The 26,866-nt window shown below is 42.3% G+C and overlaps 1 protein-coding gene across 1 annotated transcript; it reads right to left on the bottom strand.

The window, feature by feature from the left end:
- Positions 1-806: 806 nt before the first annotated feature.
- Positions 807-26,421, bottom strand: PLA2G4C (phospholipase A2 group IVC). The gene is given in 15 exon segments (XM_075036126.1): positions 807-1,160; positions 5,306-5,460; positions 6,441-6,536; positions 8,117-8,179; positions 8,344-8,469; positions 8,593-8,715; positions 9,302-9,367; positions 13,059-13,112; positions 14,164-14,304; positions 15,798-15,915; positions 16,188-16,386; positions 18,080-18,222; positions 19,407-19,523; positions 20,536-20,576; positions 26,246-26,421. Coding segments are annotated over 14 exon segments (1,767 nt in total). The 5' UTR covers positions 20,548-20,576; positions 26,246-26,421.
- Positions 26,422-26,866: the final 445 nt, after the last annotated feature.

The following is a 26,866-nucleotide window of genomic DNA, read 5'->3' as shown; positions in this document are numbered from 1 at the left end:
GTAGAGGAACTTAGAGAGGTAGCTGAGAGGAAATATCTACGTTACAGTTGTCCAGAGCACAGTATGAAGACTAATACCAAATGGCCCAAATGAAAATTGCAGTGGGGTAAAGTATACTATTTAAGGCAACTCATAAATTTGTTATCTTGTACTAAAGGAAAAAAACCCCTAGTATTCAGAATTCCTTTGTATGAGAGGAAGACACAAGCCGTTTTATCTCCTTCAGAATCTTCTCACTATTGTTGGATACATTCAATCCTGCTTTCTCAAGGAGATCTTTGATGTCTCCCTCAGGGAAGGACAAGGAAAAGGTGGGAAATCGTTTTCTGTATTCTTCTATTTTACCTAGAAAAAAAGTAGACAAACTATGTAAGTAAATGCCAAACAGAAAACTACAAGATCATTCAAGAAAAGCATGGACATAAGGAAAACATTAATCCCTGGAGATCTGCAAGTTTCACATACAAGACCTATATCACATTAAGATCCTGCTGTAGCCGGTGAAGAGAGAGGAGGAGATCAGTCAGAGTCTGGAAGTGCCTCTTTCATCACCTGCTTCATCAGTTGTCTGAGAGAGGGGGATAAATCTCACTCTGGATGTGCCTGTTCTTCATCAATAACTATAAAAGGAAGCAGTGGTAAATATCCCAGACTTGGCTACTCTGGCTTCTAAATGTAATGCCTCCCCAACTCCTCTTTAGTAGAATGACCACAGTTTAATTACACTGATTTACAGAACAAACCAAGAAAAGCGTAAAATCCTTACAGCTCAGGACATACATCGCCTGTCTGAGAGGGTGAGTACACTAATGCCCATGCAAGCTTCTATCCATTATACAGAGAGGCTGCCCTGTTCCTTTTCTTCTGTGTCCATTTGTGGCAGCAGCACACAAAAAGAAAAGTAAAGAAGGAGTCTGAAATGCATGGCACTGGGGGTGGAGAATATGAAATGCAAATATACAGAGATGAAGTTGCATAGAATACGTGTTACCAGAACAATTTGCGTTGTTGAAGAGTGGAATGTGCATGACTGTAGGGCATGACTTGTCTCCTTGGAAGATATAGCATTCAGAAGGGTTTTTCTTATCCATTTCCTGATCCTCTATCTTGGGAAATGCGATACCATTTTTCTGGCAGTATGTAGCTGTTTTCTTGATAGTCTGAGACACAGAGAAATTGTACTCATTTTTTAGTTTGTTTGCTTGTTTCTGAACTTCTAGAATAAATCAATCTTATGTCCAGTAATAAAATTAATTGCTACAGAACCATGGTGGTTAGTTTCTTAGACTTTACTTAATTGTAATGTATAATATATTTAAAAGTCTAAGTTTTCCTCAAGCATTCTCTGAGGAACAGACTAAGTCCAGAGCACAAATGAAAATCAAGCACTCACTTCTGGGGTCACTTCCAGCAAGAATCTTTGTTTAACAAATTACAGCTACACCCACAAAGGCAATGTGGCTGACTCTGAAAGATGTCAAAATTAAAGGGATTTGGCATCTATAAAACAGTCTGAAGACATCACCAGGTCCATAGACTTTTAAAACAAATTTTACTTTCCAAAGCTACCCCTCCTGTTGCTCTACCACTCTGACAAAATTCAACACTTGCTGTGTGTCACTTATGTGGATCTGACCATCAAAGGGAGACAATAACCCACGTGATTCAAGACACACATTAACTTTAATGTTGGCTTGATTTCGCATGAAAGCATTGACTGGGGTAGGTGTGTTGGGAGCTTGCACAAACTGAGATTTTCTGTGGTGTCCCTGAGAAATGTTACTCCCAACTGTTTAGGAGTTGAGGAGAAGGAACAACCTTTGAGTCCTTTTCACTCTCTGAATGGGTTTGCAATATTCTGCTCTAGATGGCACAAGGGTGGTGAACAAGAGCCACTTTATGTAAGCTTCCCAGAGTAAAAGGCATCTTATGCAATTCATTCCAACAACCCCTCCACAAAGAATGCACTTCACAACTAAAGATCGGGCCTTAGGCACTAAGAACACTACTGGACTCTCCCATAGACAGGCACTTACTGACACCTTGGTATTTCTGTCACAACACCAAATTGTCTCGGGTGTTAAACTCTACAGATTTATCACTTTTCCTTAACCACTATTGGGAAAAGGTGGAGCTGTAGCTAAAGACATGATGACTCTTGTAGTCACAAAAGACAATCAAACTTCTCACAGCATCTTCCTGGAATGATACCAAATAGTAATAACATTTTGAAAGCCTAACAAGTTCTTTTTTAACTCAAGCCCCCCAGAGTCATCCCCTGGGCTTATATGTTTAAACAGAAGCAATTACAGAAACAGTATTGTACATTTGTACTTGTTTGTAATGAAATTTGTTTATAAAAGGAGAAAGGAAATTGAGTATATTAGGAAGAAAAGGACTACGCAAAGGGAAACTGAGCAAAATTCTTACAGATACTGATACCAGATCTACTCAAAGGCAAAAAATCTGTTTTGCTGTAAATACTGTCAAAAAGTATTCTGCATTTGATAGGGCCTTCTCTGATCTCTAATAAGGGTTTCTGCTCTTCTTCCTTGGAGAACTACATTTTCCAAACCCCTTTTCCTTCATTCTTGTTGAGGTGTGAGTTGATAAGGACCAGATCCTTCCCATGAGCTCCATTTAATCTCAGGCCTTGGTCTTCAACCCCTACATGAGCTATGTCCTAGGTGCACTGGTCTCCTGCTCAGCCACAGTGCGCTGGTTTTGGCTGGGATAGAGTTAATTTTCTTCATAGTAGCTAGTATGGGGCTATGGTTTGGATTTGTGTTGGAAACAGTGTTGATAATTCAGAGATGTTTTTGTTATTGCTGAGCAGTGTTTACACTGAGTCAAGGCGTTTTCTGCTTCTCACACCACCCCACCAGTGAGGAGCCTGAGGGTGCAAGTAGTTGGGAGGGGACACAGCTGGAACAGCTGACACCAACTGACGAAAGGAATATTCCGTACCATATGACCTCATGCTCAGCATATAAAGCTGGGGGAAGAGGAAGGAAGGGAGGGACGTTCAGAGTTCTAGTGTTTGTCTTCCCAAGTAACCATTACGCGTGATGGAGCCCTGCTTTCCTGGAGATGGCTGAACATCTGCCTGCCCATGGGAAGTAGGGAATAAATTCCTTGTTTGCTTTGCTTGCACAGGGCTTTTGCTTTACCTATTAAGCTGGCTTTACCTCAACCCACGAGTTTTCTCACTGTTACTCTTCCAATTCTCTCCCCTATCCCACTGCAGGGGAGTGAGCAAGCGGCTGTGTAGTGCTTAGTTGCCAGCTGGGGTTAATCTATGATACACAGTCATCCCTATGCCTTAGCTTTCTTGATTTGGGCCCTGTCCCAAAGGCTGACTTTCCAGCTTCAACTTGGAATGGTGTCATCACTACGGACTTGCCCAGTGATCACTGGGCTGGTTACCCTCAGCAGACCTGATCCTTGCTGCCACCAACCCTGCTCCATATTGACTTCCCGAATTGACCTTGGACCTGCCTCATCGCAGCAAACTTACTTGATGATTCCAACCGTTGTCTGAACCTGACTGCCTTCTCCAAGCATGGCCTGTTTGACTCACTTGGACCCTGTGAAACTGAGCATTGGCTGGCAAGGCCCTGCCCTACCTGCTCTGTTATCACGCCTTGGTTGCCTTTCCCTCAGGAGCAGCTGGCCTTGCCAGTTAGCTCAGGCCTTCCTGAGTTCGGTGCCAAGCACCATGGGGCCTGGATGACACCTGTGCAGGACCTTGCCACTATGACTCCTCTTGAGGGCTGATCCTGTCCCTGGGCTCTGATATTCTCATGCTGACAACCACCTACCCATTCCCAGGCTCCTGAGCAATGTCCTTCCTCAAGCCTGCCAACCCTCCAAGGCTTGCCAGGGACAGCTCAGAGGACCCCCTGCCCCCCTCTCTTCACTCTCAATCCAGCCTGGACCCTGGCCTGAACACTCTTACCCAACACCAAATCTCTCGTGCTGTGTTCCCTTCCCAATTACTAGTCCCTGCCCTGGCTCTGTGTCCCCTGAAACAGCTCACTGACAACTACAGCGACAAAATCACTCTACAGCAAGGCGCCTCTGAACCGAGACCTCCCAAGCATGAGGAAACACTTTACTGGGATGGAAGGCTATTGCCAGGGTCCTGAATGAACTAATAGGCCTTAATGGTCCTGGGGCCTCCACCCATAGCCTTGCCCTTGGTCCAGGGTCCTCACTGGTGTTGTACAAGTAGCAGTGTTCAGCTCAGGCACAGATGTGCCTGTCCATGGACTCCACTGATCCACACTCTGACCCATGGACTGACTTCCCAGCTTGACCCTGGACCTGCCTTTTCACCATGGCTTTGCCTGATAATCTGGACTCCTGATTGACCCTGTCTGCCATCCTCAGACCTGCCCTGATTGTCTCTCCCAGGCGCTGCAGGGCTGGACCCTGCCTGGTGAGGCCCCTGCCCTGCTTGTCATGTTATTGAGCCTGGCTCCCTGTGCCTTAGGGATGAGCTGGCTCTTGCTCCTCCCTGACAATCTTATCTGTAGTCAAATGGAAATGGGCACTTGAAGAGATCAGTTAATCTGTTTTCAAATCCTACTGTAAGAAGCCCAAAGGAGCCAGAGACTCCAGATGCAGCTGCCTCCACTCTCCCTAAAGTGACCACTCTGAAAATACCCAGAGAAGCAGTAATCTGAGATATACCAGCACATTTTAAATTCTTATGAGGCACTTAACTTCATCAACTTGGAATTTCTTTTGGAGGTTGATTCAAATCAAACACTATGTTTCAAGGAACTACAGCAAAGAAGGGTGATAGTTTTGTATAGTGTCCTTCCCCCACCTAATTCCCCCAACAATATGGAAGAATTTAATGTCAACACCTTGTTTCCTCATCCCGATCAGCAGGATGAGGTTCTCTTTGATGAATGTTATCAACTGCCCTTAAGGAAGGAGTAATATCACTTACAGGCAGAAAAATTCTAGTCAGCCCTAAGGCAAAAGGGAGGATAAGAAATTTGTGAGCTTTCCCCCTGATGCACCCTTGATAGCCTGACAGCTTGATAACCTTTGTAGGTTACCATACAACACCGGTGAGCAAGACAGACAAAATGGCTCATATTCTAAAAGTATCTGTTTCTGCCAACCGCCTAGAAAAGAAGCCCAAACAATGTGACCGTCAGCGTACCAACCTGTCAGAATCTGTTCAGACACTTCTTTGAAAATTGCTTTGACAATGATTGTAATGCATTTCTGCAGTCCCCAACCCAATGACCCCAAAGGAGGGTCTCCAAAGCCATAGCCACATATGTACCTCAAAAGGATCTCCAGAGCTGAAATCAAAGGAAATTATCAGATCTGCTCGCCGCTTTGCTCGAAGGACCAGAGGATAGGCAGAATTTATTGCCAGGCCAGCATCAATCAAAGAGATGAGTTTGGTTTTGACCAGGTAAGAGGACGGAAAGTTAGCTAATCAAATGAAAAAAAGCAATGAGATCTCATAAAGACATATATGAATAAATATATACATGACCAGCCCCAAAAGAGTACATTGGTCTTCACTCACGATGCACCCCAAAAATGTACTGAAATCTACCTCTCTTTGCCTCTCCTGCCCAACCAGATGTCCAGCTGTGTTCTGACAAGAGGAATCCACATTCCTCTGACGCACCTCTCTCTCTGGCTAAGGTCAGTTGCAGACCAGAATTCCTGATGGGCTTTTTGGAGGTCAAGAAATCACACCCCTAGGACTATGCACCCATAGTTTTAAGATTAGAAGATCTTTGAGAGGAGAATGAATGCATGAGCCAGCTAGATATCATGACACCTAACTGCAGTTGTCTAAATGCAGGTTTCCACTTATGCACTAGGTACCAAAGCTTCCGTTATGGTAAGTGAACATCCAGATGGTGCAGGCAATGGAATCTAGAGACCAATGTTACTGCTCATGCATCAGGAGCATAACTCAATTTCATAAACTTAGCTGTCCAGTTCCAACTCCTTAGTTTACTTCTTGTGTCCTCCAGGTTCTCCTCCAAACGGGCACAGGGGTCCTATAGGTCTTCCAACTTAATGCTGTTGTCCCTTGTACACAGGGCAGTTTGTGGGACATTAGATGCCTGTATTCATGTGACAGAAGTGAGCTTATATACCTGCAATGATGTTGCAGATCTGGATTCCCATAGTGTGAAATAATTCTGTTTATGACTAGTTTATTTGCTGCCTATAATGGAATGATGTTAAGAGAGGGTGGATCCTGGAAAGGAAAGCTATCTAACTCGCCATTTTAAGACGGTAAATGACAAAGACAGTTTTCTTGGTTTAACATCACACAAACACAGCATAAAAGCTCTGCTAAACCCCATGCATCCCATAGATCTAGCTGGATAGCATAGCCACTCTGTATTTTCTGAATATAAACAAACCATGATTTCATTGGATTTTCTTACGGCAGTTGTAAAGGAAGTTATTCGTCGTTCCCCATTTCCAGGTCAATGTACATTGGATTGTTTTCAACACCATCTTACTGACACCCCACACTGAGCCTGGGAAGAGAAAATAAATTCAGAACTTAATTGAATCTAGAGAACTTCACTTTTCAACGGGTGCAACAAAATCTGGGGGAGATGTGTGGTGTTAGAAGAACATATGTGCAGATAGTGTATAGACAGCCTGAGGGCCAAGGCCTGAGCGCTTCAGAAGAGGAAGAACTATGCTTTGCACTAGTTCAAATAATTAACTTTAAGCAATGGAATCTTAGTACAGCTGAAACAGATTTGAATAAGCCACTCAAGGCACAAACTATACAGGCCTTGGGCCCTACACCAGCTGGCACATTCACTGTGCTTGAGGCTCACAGGCTCTGGAGTGGACTGGTTACGCCAGTGCTGTTGAAGAGTGAGGCCTGATCTTTTCTGGGCCTCTTACAGCATTCTTGTGGTTCAGAGGGATTGTTGTTCCTCTTCATCTTCTTTCCAGCTGAAAGTACCCTGAATAAAGTGAGAGCCATGCTATAGCCCAGTAGAATGACCTGTATGAGGTGGGGGAATATTAGCAGAGAGCCATGAGGGCATCAAGAGATCATGTGAGAGAACGTGAGAAGATCAGCCCAGTGAAAGAGTTTGGAGAACTGTATTGCACAGACACAGACGATCCAGGCCTTACCTGTGAACACATTCCTTGCAACAGGCATTAGAGAGAAAAAAGACCCGTCTGCAATGTCCAGATTTAATCTCAGAGTACTAGTCAGTTCACTCCAGAAGGAACTGACCAAAAACTGCCCGTACACTGTGGCTGATGGAACTAGCAGAGCCCTGGATCTAAACAGATAATGTACCAGCTAAACAGTGCAAATGTATTTGAGGAATTTCAGCGTGAAATTTTACTCTGCAACTTATTCGTGTCTTGCTTAGCCCTCTTCCTGCTCTCTTTGATGCAAATCCAAACAATCCTCATTTCACCCACAACCAAGTCTATTAAATATTGCAGATATAAGCTAAATGAGTCCAGTTTGTTGTAAACAAGCTTCAGTTTAGGTAAAAGGGCAGAAATGCTGATCAGCTGCCAAAAAAAAAAACAACCCACAGGAAGAATGGAGTTGACTGTTAAGGAAAACCCAGTTTTGCTTTAGGATGTCTTGGTTCATGACTTCTTATTTCAAAATTTCTCTAGTGATCGAAGTTCCAAATGATGCTTGAGATCAGGGCACCTTAGGGGTCCAACAGCTATCTACTCAGTAATCCACTACCTGCAGCTGCCAAGATCCTATACTTCATCAGTTTGGCATGTCTAAGAGGTCTTGCTGACAACACAAGCTCAGTCAGGAGCAAAGATAGGTGAGAAATGGTGACTGTTGAGGATTAGGCCTCTTATTCTATTTACTTAGGTAGGCAGATTCTAAATGCTTTCATGAGACCTGAAAGCTTTGTGAATACTGGAAACTAGTCCCTGGATGAGAATATCACTGGCAAGTATTCTGCAACATGGTTTTCACCAGATCTTCCTACAGTGACTGCACCCAAGATTTACACTGGAATTCAAGTTCACAAAACTCCAAAGATGGAATTTTTCAAAGCACATACAATACAAAGAGTAATAAAAGATACTAAAAAAGAGATAAACTTGCCTAGGAGGATTTCAGTGTGCGGTAGTAACACTTCTTCTAGAGTACCTTCTTCTCCAAGAAACGCTGAGGAAGGTCAAGTGGAAAAAAAGCACAAAAACCAGTCACGTTAAAGAAACAGATACATGGCAACCTACAGGGCAACTTTTTACTACAAATGCAGGTGGGTATTTCTACCTGGGATGGAGAGGGCATCATGCTTTTGATAAGCATTAATGTACAATACTTGCCTCCAAATTCCTTTTCTATCTCTTTGGCCAGTTCAGCACAGCTTTCCATTCTTTCCTTCTTGTTTTTCATTGCCCAAGTATTACATATTTCAATGCACAGCTGGTAGGATGCACTTTTTTCCTTGTCTTCTTAGAAAGAGAGAAAAGAAGAAAATGAAAATATGAGAATGCACAACAAAGGAATCGCCATTTGTAAAACCAGATTACTGAGAACACAAGTGCTTGGAAATCTTAGCATCATTCACTTGCCTGACCATATATTCAACAATTTCTTGAAGACTTCTGTAGGATCGCTCCCACTTACAGCACACAACTGAAGGTCTAGTAGAAGAAAAGAAGCCTCACAAACATTGAAGACACCTAAACTGCTCCCTAAGAAAGATAAGATTAAAGTTACATCTTACCGAATTTATCCTACCAAACATCTGATTAGCCCATAACTGACACGTGAATTAGTGAAGATGTAGTCCCTGCATTCAATGGAATCTGTAGAAAGACTAACTTCATTCCTCTTATAAGTTTAAGCTGGTGAGAGGAACCATGTGCCAAAGCGAGTATTTCTCTCTGTTGACAGTAAAAACACCTAACCCTAAGAATTCACATCTGGGCAGCTGCACAACCATACCAGGATTCAGATTGCCTTTGTGTTCATCTTGGAAGAAAAGTTCCATGAAACAAAGTAGCAGGAGGAGGAGCACAAATATAGTTTGGAGTAAATAGGAATTTTCTAATATGCCTCAAATACTTCATTCCCATTTTGAATTTTTAAATAAATAAATACATACATACATACAGGAATAAGAAATGTAATGATGATTTGAGTGAAGCCTGGTGTGCTTTCTTCCAGTATTACCAAGAATACTGTGGGAATGCATTTTGTATTTTTCTGGGGCAAGCAGAAAAGAATGCTAAATTTAAAAAAATAATTTAAAAACCCCTAAGAAACACAATAACCCACCAAGTCTGTGTGAGAACATATCTTCATTTGAGTAAACTCTTCTTTGTGGGAACAAGGCGAGACTGTCTAGGAAGAAATAAAAGGATAATTAAAATAAGAATACCCTTTGCAATAAAATAGTCATCGTCTGCCAGTGAAAGACATCAGGAAAGCTAGCCATGCATCTAAACATAGATGTACAGTGCTATTTCAGATTCCTTGCAGGATCTCACCTGCCTTGTGGCTGACACTCCAGAAGAGTACTAATCTCCTGCTGGTTCTGTTCATCACTCATAGCTCTGCATTTGATGCCTCAGATACCTGATGGCATCTCAGTCACCTCTATTATTCCCCCAACTCCCTCCTACCTCAGAGTTTAAGATATCATCTCTGATGCTTCCACATCACAAAGAATCTGATGTGAAGATCAGTCCACTTTCACTGACATGATATCTACACTTTCCCCTGTGGTACTGGCAGAGGTTTACCCAACTAAAATTGGACTTCTACAGTCCACACTTATGCTGCCATAGATTTATACTGAATGGAGAGGCATTTCTAGACAAAGTTTCATCACATCTTTATGCAGGTACCTAAATGTATCTGTGAAGAGCACCTGTGAAGTTCTTCTTTCTCACTCACAATGACACCTTAAGGTGAGTAACTCAAATGTTTGTAACAATGATGTAAATGTCTAAAATGATGTGCAAGAAGCAGTGTTTTATTTTGGTCATTTTCAGAGAAATTCAGCTGAGGTTGGAAGGGACCTCTGGACATCACCTAGTCCACCTCCTCTGATCAAAGCAGGGTCAGATACAGCAAGTTGCTCAGGTCCATAACCAGCTGGGTTTTCAAATTGTTCCAAGAATGCAGACTCCACAGTCTCTTTGGGAAACCTGCTCCAGTGTTCAACCATCCTCACAGTAAAAATGGTCTTTCTTACGTTTAAATTGAATTTCTTGTATTTGAATTTATGTTCATTGCCTCTTGTGTTTCAGTAGATATTACTGAGAAGAGTCTGATTCCATCTTCTTTGAATCTCACATCAGGTATTTATACAAATTGACAGGATCCCTCTGAGCCTTCTCTTCTGCAGCTCTATCAGTCTCTCCTCATATGAAAGATGCTCCAGTCCCTGAATCATCTTTGTGGCCCCTTCCTGGACTCCCTCGAGTATGCCCACATCTTTCTCGTACTGGGGAACCCAGAACCAGGCACAGTACTCCAGGTGTGGCATCACCAATGCTGAGTAAATGGGAAGGATCACTTCCCTTGAACTGCTGGTGGTGCTCTTCCTAATGCAGCCCAGGATACCATTAGCCTTCTTTGCCACAAAGGAACACTGCCAGCTTGCATTCAACTTGGTGTTCACCAGGACACCCAGGTCTTGACTGAAAAGCTGCTTTCCAGCTAGCCGGTCCCTAGCCTGTCCTGGTGCCTGGGGTTATTCTTCTCGATGTGCAGGACTTTGCATTTCCCTTTGTTGAACTTCATGAGGTTCCTGTTGGTCCATTTCTCCAACCTGTCAAGACTCCCCTGGATTACCAACCAGTCCTCCCAGTTCCGTATTACCTGCAAACTTGCTGAGGGTGCACTTTGTCCCATCATCTGAGTCATTAATGATGAGGATAAAAGCATCAGACCTAGAATTCAGTCCTGTAATACACCACTAGTGCCTGGCCTCCAACTGAACTTCATGTCACTGAACACAATTCTCTGGGCCCACAACTTCAGGTGGTTTTTAATCCACCGCACTCTCCACTTAGTTAGACCATAATTCCTCAGTTTGTCCATGAGGATGTGATGGGAGACAGTGTCAAAAACCTTACTAAGAGGACAGTAAACAGAATCTGCTGCTCTCTGTTCATCTACCAAGACATCTCATCATAGAAGGCTTTCATGTGGGCTAAGCATGATTTGCCCTTCATAAATCCATGCTGACTAGTCCTCGCTCACTTCTTATCCTTAATGTGTTTGGAAAGGTCCCCCAGGAGGATTTGCTCAATCACTTTCCCAGGGACTGAGGTGTGGCTGGCTGACCTGAGACTTCCCAGATTCTCCTTCCTCCTCTTTCTGAAGACAGGAATGGCATCTTTCTTCCAGTCATGAGAAACCTCCCTCTATTGCCATGACCTTTTAAAAACAATTGAGAGTGGCCTTGCAATGACATCAGCCAGCTCCACCAGCAATTATGGGCATAGCCCATCAGGTCCCGTGAACTTGCATATGTCCAATTTGTTTGCATGCTCCTTGATCTGATGCAATTTGTTTACATGTTCCCAAGGATAAGAAAATTCCTTGCTCCAGACTTCCCCACTAGTGTCAGGGACCAGGGGTTCCTGAAGGCCAGTTGAAACAGTAAAGAGTGAGGCAAAGGTGGCAGTGAGTACCTCAGCCTTTCCCATGTCCCTTGTCACCAGGACTCCTGCTCCATTCAGCAGCAGGACCACATTTTACCTAGTCTTCCTTTTGCTGCTCATGTACCTATGGAAGCCCTTCTTGTTGCCCTTCACATCCCTCACCAAATGTAGTCATGCTTGACACTTCAGGTCTCACTTGACAGTATCCTTGGTGCCCACGTGGAGGAGCAGTGAGGGGTGATAACCTGAGCGCCACACAAGCAACAGCTATATTTCCACAAGGTCTCCCAAATCCAAGCCCCCCATAAGCAGCAAGCCTCCCTAGACAAGAAACCAGATCTGCAGATGGGGGCTGTCTGTCCACTGCAGCATGGAGCCTCTCACTCCTATAATTCATCACTTCCTTCTATTGGTGGTCAGGCTCCTCTGGCTCTCATGCTTCATTTGACAGAGCTCTCAGTCCCTCATGTTTGCAGTCTCTCATCTTTCCTGAGCTTACTAAACATATTCCATAATTGGAAATCTTCAGGTGGAGCAGGAGCCTTCCTCCTGGTGTCAGAAGTCACCAGCTTCCAGTTTTTGCCATCATGACAGTGTCCACTTCTCTCTGATATGCACAGAGCACTTCTCCTTTGATATAGTTGGAATTTTGGCTCTTCAAGCTGCACAGTCTTGGATAAGATCTGGACAATCTCTGCCTTATCATCTCAGATGCTGTGAAGTCTGCTGACCTCCTCCTACAGAACCTTTACTTTGAGACACAGATCCTCAACAAGGAGAATTCTGCAAGCTCCAAGACCACATTCTGCTTCCCCAGCCTCAGCAAGAGGCCACAGGCACTGCCTGCAGCCTGAGACCTGCAGAGCTGCAGCCTTCTTTTGTAGCTCCATTTTGATGGAGGCCTTTGACATTACAGGGAACATTACTCCAACAGCTGCTGGAGACCATACCCTGTAATGTGGAACCATAATTGCTGAGGGTGTGGATGCTGTCCTCAGCAGAGCTGCTGGGCCCCTTCTGTGTGAGCTGCTGTGCAGTCTGCTGCATCTCTAGCCTGCCACTGTTACTTGTGTTCTCGGAAGAGTTCACATGGGGAAATATACACTAGGCTGAATGATTCTCATGTTTTATCTTAACCCTGTTCTTTAAACTGATGAGTATTTCAATCTTTCATCACAGAATCTTCTTTCATTCTTGCCACTCTCCATAAATGTATTTCAAACCACCATCAGCAAACTTTCTTGGCATTCTGCTGAATGCTGGAAGAAGGGCGATTAGAGTACCAGCAGAGCTTCTGTAAGGCATAGCTGTATATCTGTTTGAAACTAGAGGACTGGAGGGATTACTTGAGGGTAATGTGAAGTATGTGCTCAATTTCAGCAGGTACAACAACTGATTTGACAGAAAAAAGGTAGTACCTCATATAAACTTTAGAATTTCTTCTATGCTTCCAAGTGCACTCCCCCATAAGCCTGAAACAAAAAAGAAAATGTGCTTGAAGTGATTGCTTTGTAACAGTCTCACTAAGAATTCAATCCAAGTTTGCCTTTCAGTAGTACACTTCTCTTAACTTTCAAAATCTGTAAGACAGATGTCTAAATCAAAACTCCTTGCCTAGTCTTCCCTTACTGTCTGCTGAAAGGATTATACACCTCCTGAGATTATTTACTCCCTCTTCCTCCTACTGGGTCTACATATTTTTGTGGACCAGCTTTTTAAGTTACTTAAGGCCTGAGTCCCCTGGAAAACATCAGGTACTCTCACACATCAGAACTCTTGGTCAAGCACTTCCCTGGGCCAGGCTCACACATGAGCCTGAAGGCATAAGTAGCCTTCATGGATGTGTTGTGTTTATATTTTTTTGTCCCCTTCTGAGTGAATTAAATAGTAAGAGCTAGAGTGCTTTTTTTTTTTCTCTCTCCTGTTTCCACACCTCCCCCCCACCCCCACCATGATGCCAAGGGGGTGTTTTGAGGAGACTGGGGCATGAAGTCATTAAATGCAAGATATGTTTAAGGATACCAGATACATTTAGTTGTGTCACAGACAAGTGAGATGAGATTTGCAGCTATACTGCTTAGGTAGGGAATGAAAGAATTTTGGACCTGGACTGAAACAGAGTGAAGCAAATCAGCAAAATAGGAGCTACCAGTCCTCACAGTAGGATGTATGTAATCTAATTTGGGAAGCATCTCTCCCTGTAAAGTGAACATGCTGGGATTACAGAATATTTAGAAATCCAGGCTGAGACGAAATATAATTATATTAACTTCAGTAATCTACAGTGTATGTCTCTAACTAACCATAACAACCACAGAAAATTGGTCAATGTAGACAGTGGGGTGTAGACAAGCATTCAGATGTTCCAGTTTGAATGTTCAAAGTGAGAAAAACTGCTCTCCAGAATTCATATACTATTATGCATGCATTCGTACAATAATAGATGTATTCCTGTTACTTACAGAAAGATACAGAATAGCTAACCATGTCTTTTTTCTACAAAGCAGAATTAGGAATATTCACCTTGCATGTAACAAATGTGTTTCTTCTTCCCCCTTTTCTTCAGTTTACCATTCTCAAATTCACTTCCAAAGTGTTTGGTACTCACAAAAGCACCCAAGGCAGTATATCCAACCTCATGTGGCGTGAATTCAAACCAGGTCCCTGAGAAAAATCAAACAGCTTTGTCACTCAATATTTGGAAGCATAGATGACCTCACTGTCCCAACGTGGCATTTTGGCTGTTTTTCTCTTCCTTTCTAAAATCCCCTGATATTAGCTGACAAGCATGAATCGGCATATGGGGAACAAAGTCGTAAGCATGCTACTACCTGCTCTTTGATATGCTCTTGGTATCCTTCCCACCCTGGCCTCCAGCTGCCACACCAGAAAGGTTTTGGTTTCCCACAGATCATATGTCATATTGCACAGCTCTATGCAGACCTCTCAGATATGTTTGATATCTCAAGGGCCTCCAGATGCTTATGCATAGGTGACAAAGTAATCCTGTTCACACAACCTAAACCTGGCCTAAAATTCTTCAGAGTCAACAAAGAGGAAGAGACTGGGCTTGATTCAAGTACCCACAGATATGTAACTCGGAACCCATGGTACCTAGGGACCTGTGGTGAACTGAGTCATCTGCATGAGGCCAACAGTTATGACGCAGGACTGAAATAACACTCATAGTCTTTTAGAAAAGTAGATGAAGTAGGCAGAGTATGGTAAGGCATTTCAAATGGAATCACAAACCTCTGTGTGGACAACTAAATGAAGTCTGTCTGCTCCAGAGAGACATCGATTATTTTAACAGGTATGGAAAATAAAATCTGGTAGCAATGGTGAAACTTTTTGTTGGTTGTGACTATTATCCCGCACCCACCAGCCTAAAGTAGAAAGCCACCTACTCTCCAGTTCATAATCCCTTCCTTGATCACATTTCCTTTCCAAAATGAAGTTCCCAGTTCTCACTCAGGCCTTCCAGGATTATCACAATTCCAGGCCAGTTTGTGCTTTATAAATCAAGTCCCATCACCTTAAATCAAAGCCTACAGTTGCTAAGTGGAAGGAGATGATCTGCCCTCTGTGCACGGAGGGATAGGGGAGACAGTCAGAGTTTTAAATTGCAGTGAGGGAAAAGTCAGTTTAGTGGGACAGGGTAAAAGTAGTTGTTTGAAAGTAAACTTCTCCATGTGAAGGCCTTCTCCCTAACTACTGAAAAAAGATATAGTTGCCTAGTTCAATTTTACAAGCACTGTGTTATTTTGGAGCTCCACATAGGGCTGGCAGGTATTATAGAGCATTTACAAGAGATCTGCACGCTGCTGAATACTCAGGTGGAGGCCAGGACATATATGATGGCACTAAATGCCTAAGTTCAGGCTTCTACATTTTGAAGATCTGTTTGATTGACATTTTATTTAATCTGTTCAGCCCATTCTGTTGTAGGGATGCCTCACCTTATCCTAACACAAAGGCCGCTTTTACGGAATGTGATTCAGCCCCTGGAAGTGCTTGTTTTTCTCCATTATCTATAAACAAAGACATAGGCTGACAAACTGTGATTGGATGTCAGCACAGTTAATGCCTGGCATTAAATTAAAGGAACCTAATGCATGGTATTTAAGATACAGTTAGACTAGGAGCACGTATTTTACCTGGAAAATTTACACCTTCTTCATTCAGTTTTTCCTTATCCACTGCTGCATAAATCGGGTAAGGGTTTATTCCGGTCTCTGAGGCCTCCCTGTGGTCAGCCAGCTCATTCTCATCAAACTGGAAGGTAAGTAAGGGCTTCTGAAGGAACATAAAATGCCCCTCCCCTCTGTTATAGCACCGAGGACACCCCCACTTAGGAGACTGGATTAACCAGGGAGTTGGATTAACCGCTTCTACCTTTCCATATCTGGAGATAAGATGTCATGCTCTGAAATATTGCTTTGATTTATACAAGTCCTCAAAAAACCCCACCCACCAAGGTCAAATTTAGTTGCAATTACTCTGAGATCTTCAAAACACTCCCGAGGTGTTTACAGTTAGCTTCTTACCTGCTGCAGTATTTGGTATACAAGACAGGAGGCCCAGAAGTCTGTGAGTGAGTAATGTTCATCTTTTGATGACTCCTCTAAGGATTTTATTGCCTTTCTGATATGCCAGGAGAAATTACTGAGCTTTTTGCACAGTTCCTTTTCCAAGTACATCAAGTTTTCTGACCATTTCCCATCTCCATACAGGAGGGACATGCACCTTTTAAAAAGAAAGAAAAGTCCTATCTCTAGCAAGACACTTTGCATCATAGAAAAGTGTCATTATTCCTTGATCACTTACTTCCCAGCTGCATACTGATAATGTCATTTAATTAGTTAGATGACCTGAAGCTGGATTTCAGCGGGCTACATGCCATATATTAAGGGTAAATTGCTGCAGGAATACAGGTTTTGCAGAAAGCTTTAGTGGGAAAGATGTCAAATCTGCCAAGACACAGATAATCCATCAAAGAACTCGGAACAAACTTAAACATGTAGAATCATGTCATCATTTTGCACTAGAGACTTGTGACATTTTTTTGTCTGTTATTAGGACCAATAAAGCTGGTACACTTGCAGAGTGACATCATCCCCTACTAAACTTGCAGCTCTCAGCTCATGCTAACTACCTGCAGAGTTGTAAAGGCTCACTCTGTTGCAAGACCAACTCCACAGCCTAGTTCAGGTATAAATTAAGGTGTACAACATTACCTTCTCCACCTAGAGCAGCATGCGTCTTGACTCTGTGCAGGGAAGGAGATGTTCTGGATTACTGCAGACAGCATATATGGTACCTAACCATAGACAGTGACAGTTGAGGTGGCCTAAAGCGTTCAAGACTTCCACCCTCATTTGACAGACAATAACATAAGGTCTGTGGAACACCTGTGTCCTCTTGAACCGGCTACTGAAAACCAGACGGGATTTCTTCCTAGGGCATCTGAACTGTCACTGGAAGTCTGCCTTTAGAGAACATAAACCTATCCCCTTAAGTAAAATAGAAGGAGAGGTGTGTATGTCACATACAGATACACGTACTGACATATCTAAATTTAGGAGTGCTAGATGCAGAGTTCTATCCTTGCAGGGCAGATGTCTATATGTGACCTATAAGCTAGACTCCCTTCACAGTCACTTCATTGTAACGAACAATCCTGGCATGTCATTCACATGCTGCACATGGGCCTTAAGGTAAAATGGCTCATGTTCCTGAATGTCATTTCTTTTCATTGCATAGAAGATAAGACTAAAAAAGTAAATGAGGTATAAACGTTCAAGACCATAATCATGCATATATAATGCCATTTAACCTGCCACAAGGATGAGTGACATCACCACAGATTTGGTAGAGTTGATGCAGTACATACAGGAGACCCAGTGCTCTTCCAAACTGGTAGAGGGCCGGCAAAGTAAGTACTTGAAATGGCTCTAGGTATTTACATTTAGGCACCTGACTCATTCCCATACACTTGAGAGATGTAGCTTAGTGGCATGGGCCTCTCTTAAATATACCTCAGCCTCTATTTAAAGAAGCCCTTGTGCTTCTGAGTAGGATGCTACGTAGAAGTTTTCAACGCTTTCCTGGCTGCTTTTCATGGCCTGTGAACAGGGGGAATTGTCTCCTCCAGAAGGTAAGACTGAATGACGAAGTGAGCTCTTTATTTGAATCACCATTGAGAGACACTAATTTCTTCTTCTCTGGGGATCGAAGGTCAGTCTTGCTGGACTGTAGTTAACGTCACGAATATTCCCTGTGCCTCCCACCATTATACAGGCAAATATCTCACCCACCACTCAGTTCATCTGTTGTGAGTCCAACACAGACTTCTGAACAGTGATGAAAGTGTCAAATTGCTATTGAATCTATGGAGCAGGAAAAACATTCATGATCAGACCAGAAAACAGGCACCTACCAAGTGGATCCCGACACCCCACACAGATACATGACAGCATCCAAGAAATTCTGTTTCTTCAGCTCAACCAAGGTTCCTAGCAGGGCTATCATGGCACGCAGGCCCCCGCCTGATCCCAGAACAACGATATTAGGCACATTATTCTGGGGAGTGGAAGACAGAAAACACATTTCTTTTAGAGCAAAGGCTTAGCAAACACACAGGGATAAAGGCTATTGTAATTCTCAGCTGGCCTGCTTCCTTGCTTTAGGACACATTCCATAATCTGCCTCTTTCCGCCTATTTCACTTTTTCCTTTACATCACAGTCACAGAATGGGTTCTTCTTTGTATTGCACTATCACTTGTCTTCCTGGTACTGAAATTTCTTGTGGCTATGTTTCTGTGCTTTAGCTTCAAAATATAAATAAACCTTGAGCAGTACTCATTGTGTTTCTCTAGATGTCACCTCTATTCCCTTTTTGTCACCAAGGTAGAACTATTACAGCCAACCATGGAAATTTCTCAAGAAACGTGTTGTACTGGATCTGGCTGTAACAGAGTCAACTTTCTTCACAGCAGCCCATGTGGTGCTGTGGTTTGGATTTGTGGCTAAAAAGGTACTGATAACACACCAATGTTCTGACTGTTGCTGAACAGTATTTTCTCCCTGTCCCATGGGAGGGGGGAGTGAGCAAGCAGCTGTGTGGGTGTTTGGCTGTTGGCCAGAGTCAACCCACCATGCATGGCATGAGGATGAAATGAGCATGAAGTCAAACAAAGATGTGTGCAGAGCTATACTCTGTGCCTGTGTTCAGAACATATGAAAACCCATAGGGGCCAGTGTTCCTGTATCATTGTATGTGATGGCATGCATCTGAGGATGAAAGGGTTCAAAGGTAGAGATGAAAGTTTGCACAAGAATGCACAGAGTGATTAGAAAGATATGTGTTTGTGCATGCTTACTAGGATACAAACACATTCAGGTGGTTAACTGTGTCTGTTCCACATGGCATATTCATATATACAAATATCTGCAGATTTATAAAAATATGCATGTATATAATTATATGTAAGGGCAAGTAGATTAACTAATTAATTAGCTGATAGATATGAGAATTGCATCTGGGAATTCCACTGAAAATTCTGTGTCCTGCTCCCTTTTCTGTCCTTGGAAATTCCCAGCCTGAATCCTTTTCCCAGCAGTGGACAGAAAGCCTGCACTGGAAAACTTGTGATGGCAGATGATGCTTCCTAGGGACTGGACCTCACCTCAGGTGGCACTCTGTGTGCCATTCACATCACTGGACTGTTATCCTTCTTTCCTTAATAGGACTGTCAGTGCTTACCTGGTCACAATGAATCCCAAGGTTTTTCAGACACATCAGTACTTTTTCTTTTCTCTTCTGAGTGGCTTTTATCTCACCGTCTGAGAGACTGTCAGACAGACGGACTTCATTGTCATCCTGGCATACAAAGGGGAAGGGCATACATTCAGGGTAAGAACAATTCTCACTGCAAGAAAATCAATACATGGGATCCATACAGATGACCTAGCTTTTTACAGACTAGCCAATGTTCACTCTGGGTCAATACCTAACAGCATCGTAAAGAAGATCAGGGAGCCCATCTTTGTATTACACTTTAAATACAGGACTAAAGAGGCAGTATTTATGAACCTCATAAAGAAAGTGAAGAAGAAGGAACACAAACAAAAATTTCAGTTCTTCCAGATTAAAAAAGCCCTCAAAACTCCTGACTGAACAAAATAGTCCATTTTCTATAAGGAAATGTTGTTTTGCTTGTTAGCATTTTTTCACAATAGTAACTGCAAATCTGAAATATTTTTTCTTGTTGAAGTGATTTATCAAATTCAGTGAAATTCACTAGTTGATATCCTTGAGCCAATGGTGTATTTTTCAGTTAAAAACAAATGTCTAACTTGATCTAATGTTCACACAGCCTGAAGAAATACAGCTTTCCTAGGTTTGTATTGTAGATCAGGTATATGCCTGTGGCAGCATTCATCTCATTTATCATTCAACTTCAGCCTGAAATCTGCAGTCCCCTGAGCATCTTTAAACATCAGTGGAAAGCAAGAAGCACTTCTGGAGTACCACTCCTAAACCATATTTCAGACAACCCAGAGGTGCCTGTTTAACTCCACTATGAAATGCATTCACAACTAGCTCATATGTAGAAATCTATAATGCAGATGTTTAAGGTCAGGTAAGATGAATCCTACCCGTGTTCTGATTCATGTCCTGGAGGATCCTCTTTAGCTATCATCTAGAGAGGAAGTCTCAAAAAATGGAAATTAGTCCTTACAAATACTTTGTAGAGAAATATTAGTATGAAGTGCATAGAACATCCATTTTAAAAAACGATCATGACACAAGTGTCATAGAATGTGGACAATGAAGCAGTCAGAAGTGGGATTAGGAAATAGAGGGGAAACCCAGGGTAGAAAGACCATACCTCAGTAGCCATTGAGATGTCTGCCTGTGCTTCCTGGAGACCTAGTGAAAAGGCAATGCACAGCAATTTCTTAGCTCAGAACATCTTTCAAACTGCAAAGGAGCTGAATTTATTTTCCTACTACACTCTTCCAGGGTCAGCCAAAAAAAACAACAAGCAAGTGTTTAAAAGGTCTGAGTAATTAATATATTGCTTCACATTAGTCATCACCTAGGATTAATGATTCACAGCCTGAGGGCTTTGGCTGCTCCACCATGTCAATATTGCCAATATTGCCACAATTTCCACAGAATGCTAGCATATGAAAATGAGACATTTGATGCCAAAAGAATTAATAAATATTGTGTATATGCAAAGGTAACCAAATGACCATCATTAGCTTAAACAGTTACACTACCATTGGCTGTTACTGCTTACTTGACTCAGTCTGATTTGATAACATATATGAAAAAGCTGTTTCAGGTTTCCAGCATCCTGCTTCGCAAGGGGAGAATGGAAGTTTCCTGATACAGGTTGAATATCCCTTTGGCCTAACACCCATCTGTTAACAACCTAACCTCAAGAATCAGATAAAAAGTAGTCTTATGGGTGTGTGCTTGTGTATATAAAACAAACGGCAATATTCTAGCTCCCTGGAAGTGCTGAATGCTAAGTGCAGTATTAATTATGTGCCTGCCGAGTCCATAATGTCTCCAACAGAATTTAAAAGGTCACTACTGCTATCCAATAGAGGTTTAGTCCCAGTGTGGCCATGTTTCAATATTCATTTTCTTCTTCGTATCATGACTCATTTTCTGAACTGCAAGTATGGGCCCTTCTTAACAGCAAACCTCCTGTGCCAACCAGTATATATCATAGTCTATTGATCACAGACAACTGCTGGGATGGCAGCAGTGTAAAACAACATCCACCTAATTTCTCCTCCCACCATTAGAGATGAGCTTAGGACACAGGTTAACTGCTTCCCAGTTGTACAGTCTAAAGTACTAGACACTTATGCAGGTGTCTCCTGGTTTATGCCCACAGTCTCAGAAAAAGCCTATGCAGACCGAATCCTGAGTGGCCAGCACAGTGCTCAGCATAGTCAGTAACTATAATAAGTGGAAAACAACAGATGCATAATTCAGATAAAGTGAGTTTTCCTTTGCAAGATCTTAAATAAAAACATGCTTCTATCTCTCCTTTGATTATGTAAGGAACATAAATATCACAATGAATGTATGTGAACAAAATAATTTTCTTGGGGCCAGGCACTTAATGAAAAAGTAACCAAAATGGAGATATAGGAAGGACGATTAGATAACAGAGTCAATGTTTCTATGAATTTGTGCCTTCTTGGTGTGTACTAAAACTTGTCCCTAAGAGGAAGTCTACTTCACCTTTACTATTCCTTCAATCTTTGCCAAGTTTTAAATATTATGATACAAACTTTAAACGTTGTGATGAAAATCACCCTCTTTCTCAGTCAGATTCATGTTGGTTTTCAAAGTTTTTCACTATTTCCAGAATCTACAGTGGTGAGAGATAGGTCACATGGACAACACAGATAATTTTCCAGTAGGAGGTGGGAGACTATCCTAGAGCTAGCTAAGAACACAAATATGTGGTATTACCTCTCCTGGCTTTTGTCCACATTCTAGGATGTGGGAAATAATATTTATGCCACCTCAACAGAGTGCCCTTGATGGCCTTAATTGATTGTATGGATTTCAAAGTATGTTGGCTGAATTAGCTAATGAGATTCTCTTGTGACTGTCCCTGTTGAACTGGAAGGAAAGAAATTGAACAGTTATATAGCATTGCTTTTTCCATGATATCATGTATTAAACAGATTTTCCTCATTAACGTGTATATGCATAGCACACTATTAATAGAGAGCTGGTGAACAGAGGTGTATAGCCTACCTTTTAAGTAATTTATTGCTCCTAATTCTTCCACACTGGAGCAGTAATAATTCAACAGAAGGGCTGGTGAGTACTTCAAATTTTGGGGTGGGGGGAGTCCTGGCTACATGAGTTTCTTCAACAAAGTATGTTGCATCTCACAAGAAAAAATTTTCCTCAGAAATCACCCTGAACATTTCCAAAACAGAATTACTGAACAAGGCCTCAGATGTCAGTTGTAAAAAAAGGTGACGTGTCCACTTGTCTATTTCACAAAATTAGATTCTACTGAATAACACAAACCATTTGCACCACTCTAAGGTGGACCTTCGACCTTATGTCAGTTTGTACTAGTTGGGATCTGGTCAGGAAGAGAAGCCCTGCTTCTACCAGGCCATGGAATGGACAGTGCCTGAAGCAAAATCTCTGGCCAACAAGGATTATAACCAGAGAACATCATGTTCAACCTGCCTGCCTTTCAGTAATTCAGTGAGACTTCCGTGTGGGGGCTGAATGACCCCAGGATTTCTCTAGGTCTACCTGGAAGAGGAAGAAACTTTCTTAAGAAGCTCACCGCAATTCCCTCACCAAGTGATAAGGTGCTTATCTCCCTCCATTGAATACTTATTAACCTACCACTCCCAAGCAAGCTGGTGTAATTGTATTGGAGAACCATGTTGCACAGAGGTACTAGGTGGGCCTTATAATCAAGAAAGATACCTCACTGAGACTACTCAAGGACCAGTAGAGAAGAACAAGAATATGGCTTACACCGAAACATAAATGATGATACACTGAGGTACTGTTGCTCTTAAATTGAGTAGTTAAGAGAGAACAATTATAAACTTATTGCAGAAAACATACGGAAACTCATCTGGAAAATACAACAAAAAAACAGAGAAGTCACCACATATCAATTAATATAAAGCTCCCGCCCAGTCTCATTTTTACTTTTGTTAATGAAGAGCAACATCATGACATTGAGTTGAGTTACTACCATTTTATTCATAAGCGACAGCAGCCCTCTGGTGGGTGCCCATTTTCATTATTAGCTGCAAAGCAAGTGACTGCAATGCAGAGAACTGTGAATTGCCAGAGGAGAATGGGGCAAACGAATCCTAACCCCAATGCCCTCACAACATTATCCTGCCATAGCTTGTTGAGCCAGGACTCCTTCATGTGTCCTCCAAGTAGATATCTGCACAAGAGCTGGAAAGGCTCCCCTCCTAGTCAATGGAGAGATTTAGGCATTTTAGTGTAATTAATTGGACCTAATTCCAGTTTCACCTGAGAGTAACCTTTCTGCCACTGCAGTGCTCTTGGAACAACAGGCTTCCAGCTGCAATGCCAGAGAGGAGTGCATTTCATCTATGGCATGTGTCAGCCACACATGAATGGCTCAGATACCTTAGAGTTCTCAGAAGGACGCCGTACACTTGACATGCACCCTTAACATTCAGCCAGAAGAACCTCAACATTTTTGCAAACATCAATAAAGTAAGTGAGAAACAACTGGTTTTGTTTGCATTGCCAGGGAGGTGTTTTAAATGCAGGTTTTTTTCATATGCACTCATCTGCTCATTGCCACTTGTAGGTTGATTACCCGCAAGCCAAACAAAACCACATTCATATAAAGGAAGTCATGCCTTCCTAAGATCAGCAGGGGTTGATTTTTATGGTTCTTACGAAGGCATGAGCTTTTTCCTCTCTTCCATAAGCTTCTGGTTTTTTTCTTATGTGTTAATCTTTCATGCATTCCTCTAAGCAGCACACATTTAATAGATAATATTTTTTTGTCTGTTTTCAGCTATTTCATGCACAAAATTATGAAAAAAAGGTATATATATTCACAAAGGAAAGAAAAATACTCATTCAGTGAAGGATGTTAAATGAGAGAAATTGTGGAGAGAGAAGGGAGGCTGATAAGCTATGGCAGGTTGCGGAATGATTGCTGGAGGTGACTTATTGATATGTCCCCCTCTTAAGGGAAGGAAAACCTCCAGGGTGGAATGCAGTGCATATACACAAAATCTGTTCCATAATTCCCTAAGCAACATAACTTGCAACCTTGGATGTTAGCAACACCAGAGGAGTCTGGTATGCTAACTCTAAGAGAAACGACACGGAGGGTGGAGTGGAGTGGAGACACCGCGGCCAGGCTCTGTGATATCACTGCAGGGATAGGGAACTGGAACTGCTGGAACAAGAATGGAAGGTCCCTGCATTGAATCCACTGAAGCAAGGAGATGAAATAATGGGGGTTCTGTCAATGCTATTGTTTTACTTCTGATTTATATTACAAGTGCCCAGTTCTGGAGTAGTGACATGCTAAATCATGTTCTCTGGGTGAACTTTGCTCATTATAATCTCATTATAATAACAAAACACACCTCCATCCCCCAAACTACCCGCCTCCAAGGTGTGACCACCACTCACTGAGCATGTACTCTGAATATTCTCTAGCATATACCTTTAAAAGCAAAGCAAGAGAACTTTATAGCAATCAAAGTAAAGGTGTGTATGACTAGAGTCACTCAAGCTCCACCTAAAAAATAAGAAAATATAAAAGAGCTCAATAAAGGAGGAATGTTAGGGAAGACACCATCATAGACAAGTTGGGAGGACATAGCTGACTTCTGGGATCAGTCAACGAGCTGAACTTCTCTTCCCCTTATAGAGACACCTTTTGGGCAAGATTCAAACCCTTGGTTATACCCAGTCCTTCCCCAGGAAGCTGAGAAATCTCTGTAAAGTCTTTTCCAAAATTTAATGTGCTTGTATTCAACTGTATTATTATTTGCATGTGCTTTGCAGACAGTGTATTTATCACCGGCAATCCAAAAGAACCTGTACTGTTGCTTTAATAAACTGAGCTGCTCACTAATCTAGACGTGATAGTTTGTTAACACAACCAAACTCCCTAAGTCTGGCGGTTGTATTGTGTCAGTTTTAATAATAGGGTACAGGAGGGCCACTGGGGTGGCACCTGTTACCTCATATGAATCAGACTTAGGTAACTGTGTGGCTGAGGTGGGGGCAAAAGGCCCATTGTCATAATCAATATCAGAATCATCCTCCTCTTCATCAGCTCCCAGTGCACAGACCTTTTGAATAATCTCACTCCCTGAGACTCTGCGGGTATACTCTCTCTCTAGCTTTTGCAAAGCCAGAGGTGTAAGATTAGTTTCTAACCATTGAAGTTGTTGGCTCTTTCTATGACTAAGAGATTCAAAGCTCATGCCTCTGCATCCTTAGCTCACTTTTCAGCATCTTGAACTCACTGCTCAGCACCTTTTAGAAAAAAACCTGTGTCCAATAATGTCTCTGGGAGAAGACCAGTGAGGGGGTCCCTTGCCTTCCTTTGCTTTATGTTTGGAAGTTTCCTGCCACTTCTGAAATTCTGTTCACAGCATCCCCCAGTCAAGGCAATTTTCAATGATCCATTTCCTGTCCCACCACGGTGTTTTCCATCCCCTATTCTCTTGCATTTTAGCTGTTCTTCTAGAGCCTTCTCCATGACCTGTGTATTTACAGAATCCCACTTCTGAAATCAGTTAATGTCACGGTCACAACCTGTGAGGGTTACCTGACCTGTGGGGGTATGAAGTTTGCGAACATTAGTTCATAGGATTCTGTAATACACAAGGACATGGAAGCTTTGTTTCCATTAATTACTTTATTACAAATTACTACTAGTAAAGCAAGTATATATTGTCAGTTACTACAAAATTACCGCTAGTAAAGCAAGTATAAACTTATGATCATTTACCTATATGCACACCTATATATATACATATTGTTTAAGGTGTTACTGGTATGGCACTCACCAAACAACTCCCAGGAGTAGAGCCAATCAACGACAGAAAACTCTCACTTCAAAAATGACCTGTGACACAGAGTCCAGAGTCAGCCAGGCATCCAAGATGAGGGTCTGGTATGTCTGGAAGATCTCATGCAGAGAAGCTCACATTAGGTAGATAGTGAGTTACTTTTATATCTTTGGTGTAGATACATAAATGGGACACCAGCTCCTGGAACAGTTGTTGCTGACTTCTGCTTTCCTAGAAGGTCAGTCTGTTATCATGGTTTCCTGGTTCTGTGCTTATCTCGGACTCCGAGCTGTACATATCAAGGGTGTCCTTGCCTCCCAGCCAAGCAGATACCCTTCTCTGTCAGTATTTTTCCATTATCACTGGGTTGCCTTTATGGCTGCTCCATCACTGTCAGTCCTAAGGAAAGAAGGCTCAAGAGGACCTTATTGCTTTCTACAAGTACCTAACAGAGGAGTATGAAGAAAGTAGAACCAAGTCTTTCGATAAAACCAGGATAACATACAGTAAAGCAAGTTACTGCTTCAAGAACGCTTTCAAACAGTTATCACTGTAAGCTGAAATGACTCCTGGCATGGATTGCAAATCCTTAAACTTGCCTCTTTTATTCTCTTTTCT

The sequence above is a fragment of the Buteo buteo genome, chromosome 9 (assembly GCF_964188355.1).
Source record: "Buteo buteo chromosome 9, bButBut1.hap1.1, whole genome shotgun sequence".
Classification (NCBI taxonomy): Eukaryota; Metazoa; Chordata; class Aves; order Accipitriformes; family Accipitridae; genus Buteo; species Buteo buteo.
Note: the sequence above shows the minus strand (reverse complement) of the source record. Positions and strands in the feature narration are given on the sequence as shown.